General features: G+C 39.9%; 1 protein-coding gene across 1 annotated transcript in view; it reads right to left on the bottom strand.

Moving 5' to 3' along the window:
• Positions 1 to 346: 346 nt before the first annotated feature.
• Positions 347 to 7,500, bottom strand: part of LOC143035910 (alpha-(1,3)-fucosyltransferase C-like) — an 11,280-nt gene continuing 4,126 nt past the window's right edge. The window contains exon 2 of the mRNA XM_076203114.1: positions 347 to 4,855. Coding sequence (XP_076059229.1) covers positions 3,016 to 4,257 — 1,242 coding nt within the window. The 5' untranslated portion in view covers positions 4,258 to 4,855 and the 3' untranslated portion in view covers positions 347 to 3,015. The remainder of the gene's footprint in view (positions 4,856 to 7,500) is intronic.

Below are 7,500 nucleotides of genomic sequence, written 5' to 3'. Positions count from 1 at the left end.
GATAAAGAGAATAATGTTATAAAATGACAATGGTGTTTGATCGTTATATTAACCTAAAAAGTCCTCTAAAATAAATAGATAAATAAATGAATAAACAAATAAATTAATTAGTAAACAAATAGATAAATAAATAGATAAATAGATAAATAAGTAGATAAATAGATAAATTAATAGATAAATAGATTAATGAATACATATAAATAGATCAATGAATAAAAAATATATATATATATATATAAATACATCAACAGATAGAAATTATCACAAAAATTGCTTAGTTAAATGCAAACACAATCCACTACACATATCTTTTATTTTGTATTATACTTTCATTTAGAGTAAAAATAAAAATCACAATATCTCAGTTGAAATAGATTTATTTCATTTACATAAATGCCAGAGCATATATTCTTTGTAAATAGCAAACATTAAGACCGCAGCCTTAGATAGTTGTTGTAGTTTGACTAGAACCTAGATAGCGTGGTATCTAGACCGAGGTCATAGAAAGTCAAAGCACCCTAGTAATATTGAGCACCAAATAGTGGCATGTGACAAAAAGTTTTGAGACAAAAAAAAAAAAAAAAAAAAAAAAAAAAAAAAAATCTGTATGGTGTTTGTTGGCAACTCAAGAATACTTGGTTACCTTTGCATTCATTTTATTTCATTTTGTATTATTTTATTTCATCTTGTTTTCTGCACTTAGTCAAAATAATGATACCGAGGCTCATAGCTCTATTTGCAAGCAAAGCCTCTCTATATATACGAGTCGCATTTTACGCCAAATGAAGGTAAATAGATCGGAGTTTCTCATGTGTGCGTGAAGATCTATGAAAATAATGCATATATATATATTTCAGACAATCACACTCACATTGATACAGTTACTGAAGTTAAATGAATCTTTCTAAAAGATTATGAAAGCCTACAGACCAATTAAAAATCGTGAGGAAATGTAATAATTCACATACACAAACACACACACACACACACACACACACACACATAAATCTCCTTTATCCAATCAATATGCAAATTATCTTTATACTATTTCACAAAACTCAAATGGAAAGATTTCCCTAATCCACAAATTTCTTTATTTTTTCTTTGTTTTACGCCAACTTTTTTCTTACATTATCTATTAGTCTTGTTTATTAATTAATTCATTATTCATTATTCACTCATACATATATTGTTATTAATTTACGCGTTTATTTATTCATCTATTTTGTTTTTTTACGTTATTCTTATTCTACTTGTCCATATACTTATGTACATTTTTCTTTTATCAATCTATTACAATTTTTATTCATTTATTTATTTATTTATTTATTTATTTGACTCATTTATTCATGTATTCACTTATCTAATTATTCACTTGTTTTTCATCTTTGTGAGCCTTAATTCGACCCTCTATCACAGAGATTACCTTTGGGTTATTTGTCTTTGGCTTCAAGTCACAAACTAAGTCGTTCTTTCCCTTAGGCCAGGGAATCGGACAATTAGGAATACTCTGTGGGTTAAGATATTTTGGGCAAAATCGAGTAACAGACTGAAATATTTTCTTTTTTAGTTAAAAGAGGCACTGGTACTATCACTGAATACTATTCGTTATTTTTCGTTGCTCTCGCGTTAGCAGTTTCAAAGTAAAACGAGTTCAATTATCCAGCTTAAGTTAAGACACTACTATAGTCCGTGCGCTCCAAGTAGTCCGTTTAAGGTGTGGCATACATACATGCCTCTCTCTCAATCTGTGTACTATTTTTTTTTTTGTATATTCTGCATGAGGGGACGGAGATGGGGCGGGGTTAGCCGATTAAATGAAGCGGCCTTGCTGTGGATGTGCTGTGCCTTGCTACTTTACTTCTGACCCAGAGCATTAGGCGAGATGCAAGGATGACCCGTCATCCAAGAGGAGCCAGGAAAAAAGGGAAGGAGGGAAAGGTGGTGAATGAGAGTGGAGTATATGGGGATGAAATGGATGGGAGTGGATTTATGCCTTTGACTTTGGCTACCTCCCTTGTAAGGGGGGAAAACCGTTGGTATATGTATGTATGTATGTATGTAGTAAAGGAAGCTGTATACTAGTGAGTATTAATTTTTGGGATTATAATAACGATTACCCACCCAATGCCACCTGAATCAACATTTGATAACTTGACGTGGCAACATGGGGACCAAGCGCTGATGCCACGTATCATAGAGTTTATTCAAACCGCTGTTATAATTCCTAAAAAGTTATAATGATTGTACTACACAACTTCCTTTATTATATACAGAATATGATGAAAAAAAGCAAATAGCACATAGATGGGAAATAAGAGAGAGAGAGGCATGTACTAGGTTGATTTGGCAGAATGGCTTGTATGAAATCACAACGTATACCGCACCCTGAACGACTCCTTGAGACGCACGGACTCTAGTCCAGCTGAAGATAAGACACTAACTAGCACGGATTAAGCAGAAGCCTAATCATCATTTCCAAAGTGCAATGGTAGCGGTAATGGTAGTGCTTGTGGTAACAATGGTGGTAGAAGTGCTTGTGACATCAGTAATGGCGGTGGTAGTGGAAAGGGTCATGGTAGTGGTAGTTGCGATTGTCGAACTGTGATGGTAGTGTTAATGTAGGTGGTTGTGGCGATGGTAGCACTAGTGGTTGTGGTAGTGATGGTAGTAGTGGCAATGGTAAATGTGATGGTGATGGTAGTGATAGTGTGTTAATGGCAGTCGTAGTGGTAGTGGCCAAGGTAATGAGTGTTGATGTTAAGCAAGCCAAGAATGGAACAGAGTTGTATTCTCCTATGTAAAATTCTGTGTTTATCCTCAGAATGATCCCCTTCTGAGGATGAAGTAGACGAAACCCAAGGGAACAGAACTCCTATTCCGTTCTCGACTCCCCCAACACTCCCCAAGAAAATTCTCAAGCGTCATGCATACCTTCGGCCTTTCAAAATATGTCATGACCCCTCTATTGACAAAGAAGAGCACCAAACCTTAGGGAAAGGTCAAGTCCCGGTGTTATTTTGGTGTCAACCATGTCCCTGAAGGACGTTTGCACTTCCCCACACGCTTCCACCAGGTGGGAATGTCGTGCTGCACCCGGACGGATCTGTCCTGATGGAGGCGACAGCAGAGTTCGCAAAGCGGAGGACGCAAGTTGGCACTCCAGTATCGGCGCCACATGTGGTAGCGAGCGTAGAGCTTCGGTGAGTTCCTGAGTTCGAGAAGGAGCTCAGCGAGCTCCTTGGGTTTGAGCTGCATCGCGTTGATGTAGGAGTGCGGTGGGAGGATCCGCGAGTAGTCGGCTCCTCCGAAGACGACGGGGACCAGGCCGTAGATAAGGGGGTTCCACAGCTTCTCCGTGACGTACTCGAGGCAGAGGCTGTTCTCGAAGGCCAGGTAGAACAGGTACTTCTTCGAAAACAGCTCCGCCCAGCATTTGGTATTGCGATGCTGCTTCCGACTTCCGCAGCGCAGAGGTCCGCACCTCCCGTAGATGTCCACCTTGACGAACTTCTTCAGGATCTTCACGTAGTCTTCTCGTCGGGAGTTGGTGTGACAGTGCGATACGACCCACGCCACAACCGAGTCCCTGTTTGCCATAGCCATCTCCTCCTCCGTCACGTTGCTCGAGTTAAGGGCCTTGATGTATGAGGCATAGGGTTCCCCTCTCGTTTTCAGGAGACCCGCGCGGAGGGCCACCGTGGAAGTGTTGAGAGGGGAGAGCCCCCCGTATGATTCCATGACCTCCGACTTGGAGTGGTATGTCATGGTCCAATTGAAGATTCTAGAGGGCACGTGAAACCGACGATGTGGGTTGAAGGGTGAAAGCGCATCCGTACCGCTGATCGGAGACTCCGCGTTGACCCAAATCCATCGCTGGTGAGTGGATCGCCAGGAGGGCAAGTCTCGATGGTGGACGTCTTTGGCCAAGAACAAGATAGCATGGGCTTCTTTAAGTCTCCGGCGCTCCCTGATAAATTCACAGGGCTGGCAGGAGCAGTTTCCCATCCTGATCGCCCAGGCTTTCCCAAACTTCGTCCAGATCAAGATGATCTTCGTTTCGCCTTTGATCAAACCCGTGGTGATGACTGAATCCATGGCGAGCTGTGTAAATTTGCTTGCGTGTGGAAACAGCATGTATGTGACCTGAATCACCATCATGCACGTTAACAAGAATGCTAAACCCCAGCAATTGTTATTTGGTTTAACCATCGCTGACTTGGTTTGAGCAGGTTTGTTACCGGACGAGCTGGCCATTGTTGACGAGGAGAGTGCACTACTTTTCGTTGATCATACATGACACTATCTTAACAGCATTTCTTGCACGTTCATTTTTGCAGTCTTACATACATGGCTTTTTTTTTTTTTTAACTTGTATTACATGACTGATATTTGAGCTTGCAATTCTTCTTGTGCTATCGCGCGAATGGTAGTATTGATTTTGTTTTGTTTCTTGTATACACCTTGATTTACAAACACCGCAATGTTTAATCAATTTCCAGCTCTTCATGCGTAGCCTATAAATCTCAACGGGAAATTCGAAATAGTCACTTCGACCTCACAAAACAGATACAGTTTCTTTCATTCTCAGTATCAGATACCGTATCTCGTTCATGTTTAAGGGCAGAGGCATCATGACTACGTATGAAATCATCACTGAAGATCTTGTGTTTACTATAGCGTCAGTTGGATAAGGTAAGACGACATGACGTAGGAACACAGTCATTCAAAGACGTTTGCTGCCGTGCTTCAGGAAACTGCCACGTACACTAAAACTTTTGTTGCTATGCAGACTAGTCTCTTTAAGGGAGAGAGGCCATCTGGTAACAGACATCACTGTGTATTAGACAGAATTCTGCGAAAGAAAAAACGAAGAGAAATTGAATTATAAGTTCTGTTATCCTATACCGAAGGAGAGTAGAACAGATCACTTTAAAATATCCTACTGAAAAGAAAGGTCTAACAACTATATGAAAAATGATTGGTAAACATAAAATCATATCAAACAGCTGATCATTCGAGCAACCCAACAACTTCGTTATTTGTAGGACGGACATTGGGTAGGATCATCGCCCCGTTGTCTAGAGCCTACCAAAACCAGCATCTCCAACAAGAACATAAGAATGGAGGAGACTGTAATAGACCGTAGGGCCTATACTAGACAGTTCCATGTCTATCATTACGTACAATCCCCAATAAAGTTACCTTATCTTCTCTTAAAACGACCAATAGTTTCAGTACTCATTACATGGTTGTTAAGTCTACTCCATTCGTTAACGACTCTGTTGGTGTATCAGTTCTTGGTTATTTCCTTCTTAAACCTCGGCGTTGTTATTCAGTCTCTAGACCGGGTCTAAGATTTGTTTTTATCGAATTAAAATACTTTCTGAAACTATTTCTATACAGAATTTACAACCAGCGGCCACTCCTTCTACTTACTGGCGACATCGCAACAACCTCTGTACCTACGCGATGCATACATCTTTTTTTCTTTTTTTTTTCTTTTATTTACTTCGTTGGAAGATTTACCTAAGGGTTCAAAGATTACTTTCTGGTAAGTGTTGTGGGTTAATAAATTTCCTTTCGGAGAAACTCGAGGAAAAGTTATATATATCTCCACCTACAATTGCCCCAGTCACAATTGCCCCAGTCATCTTCGAGCAAAATAATATAAACACCTTTTACAAACTCTAAAGAAGGAGACAGCTTGTCTTCTTGCATGAGGAAAGATACTGTCCACAAGAGGAAGAAAATCCATAAATTACGTCGTGTTGAAGGTGTTGGGCAATTGTCTACATGGAGTATTCATGACTTAAGATCCGATTGTTAAACCACGCTATCACGGGCTGATCTAAAGGAGGTATTCAAATGCGTCAAGGTTTTAAACAAGGGTGATACAGGCAAGATTCATGATATTAAGATAGCAGGGCAAGACTCATACTAATGGATTTAAACTGAACAAATTTAGGCTTAAGAATGAAAAAGTAAATAAAACCAAAAGAGATCGAATTAGAAATGATGAAAGAAGAGAAATGATTGGAGTAACATCAATTAGAAGCAAAATAGAAAAGGCACAACTAAGGTGGCTCGGGCACGTGGAGAGAATGGATGAAGAGAGAATTGCAAATAAAAGATGGAACTGGAGACCAAAAGGTAGCAGATCTAGAGGTAGACCGAAGAAAAGATGGAAAGATGGAGTTGAAGAAATCTAGAGACAAATGGATTAGGAAACATAGAGGATTTGAGGGAAGAAGGAAGCTTTGAGAGGACAATCTGGAGAAGTGTGCTGGCCAGACTGACAGGCTGAAAGCCTACCTGGGAGCGGAAGTAAGAAGAAGTAAGAAGTAAGAATGAAAAAGGCAAGACCTGGTTGACCGACAAAATGGTTAACAATTGGAATAGACTCAGTAACTATGTGGTATACGCTGAAACACTTGGTTATTTTAAGAGATTAAATAACTTTATGGACAGGAATGGCAGGTGGTAAGGGACAAGGAACTGCCTAGTGTAGGCCTCATGGTCTATTGTAGTCTCTTCCCTTCTTGTATCCACGCAACGCTCTATGCAACAAAGTACGAATTCAGCAATAAATTTCTCGAAGTAATAAACGGTTATCTATTCTTCATGTCTTAATAGAGCAACAGAAAAAGGAAAACAGGTATTCTAATGAGACGGTGGGACAGTATGATTGTATACTGCAAGCGAGTTAAATGTTCTAACTCACTGGTAAAATAAACTATAGATCCCACTATCCAAGAAAAGAAATGATGTTGTACGAAGAAACATACATTACAATCATTGTCTGTGATCCTCTTCAGCGTGATTGGCCATGTTTCATGTTCAAGCCAGTCAAATGCTTTCTCGATTCTCTTTCAATTTACTGGGATAGAAATGGATGAGAAGGGAGAACTAAACATAAAAAGAATGGAGGAGATTGGAAGAGACCATAAGGCCTACACTAGGCAGTTCCATGTCCCTTACCACCTATAATCTCTATCCATTAATTTATCTCATCTTCTCTTAAAACAATCAATTGTGTCAACGCTCATTACATGGTTACTAAATCAATTCCGTTTGTTAACGTCTCTGTCGGAGCAACACTTTCCAAACTAGGGGCCGCGACCCAGACGGGGGTTCAGAACGGCCTGGACAAAATAATAAATCATAGAAATAGATATGAAATATACTGATGAATATAGATTTAGATACAGGGACACTAGTGACAGGGAGTACCCGAGGCATCTTAGTTGTTGGTTCACATCGCCAGAAGACCATTCATTGGTCAGGACAGGAAGGGCCAGGAAATTTAAGGTTGTTTAGGGTCACTGTAAAAACCTTTACCGTGACAAGGGAAATTGTTTAGGGAGGATTAGGGTTTAGGGAGGGAGCGTGAGGAAGGATAACGGGGAGTCTAGCTGCCGCAGTGCGATCAATGAGAGAGAGAGAGAGAGCAAGAGAGAGGTAGAGAGAGGTAGAGAAAGAGAGAGAAGAGAGCTGTGA

This window comes from Oratosquilla oratoria, chromosome 19 (assembly GCF_046742065.1).
Source record: "Oratosquilla oratoria isolate Oo_2021 chromosome 19, ASM4674206v1, whole genome shotgun sequence".
In the NCBI taxonomy this organism is placed as follows: Eukaryota; Metazoa; Arthropoda; class Malacostraca; order Stomatopoda; family Squillidae; genus Oratosquilla; species Oratosquilla oratoria.
The sequence above is the reverse complement of the archived record's forward strand: the minus strand, read 5'-3'. Positions and strand labels throughout refer to the sequence as shown.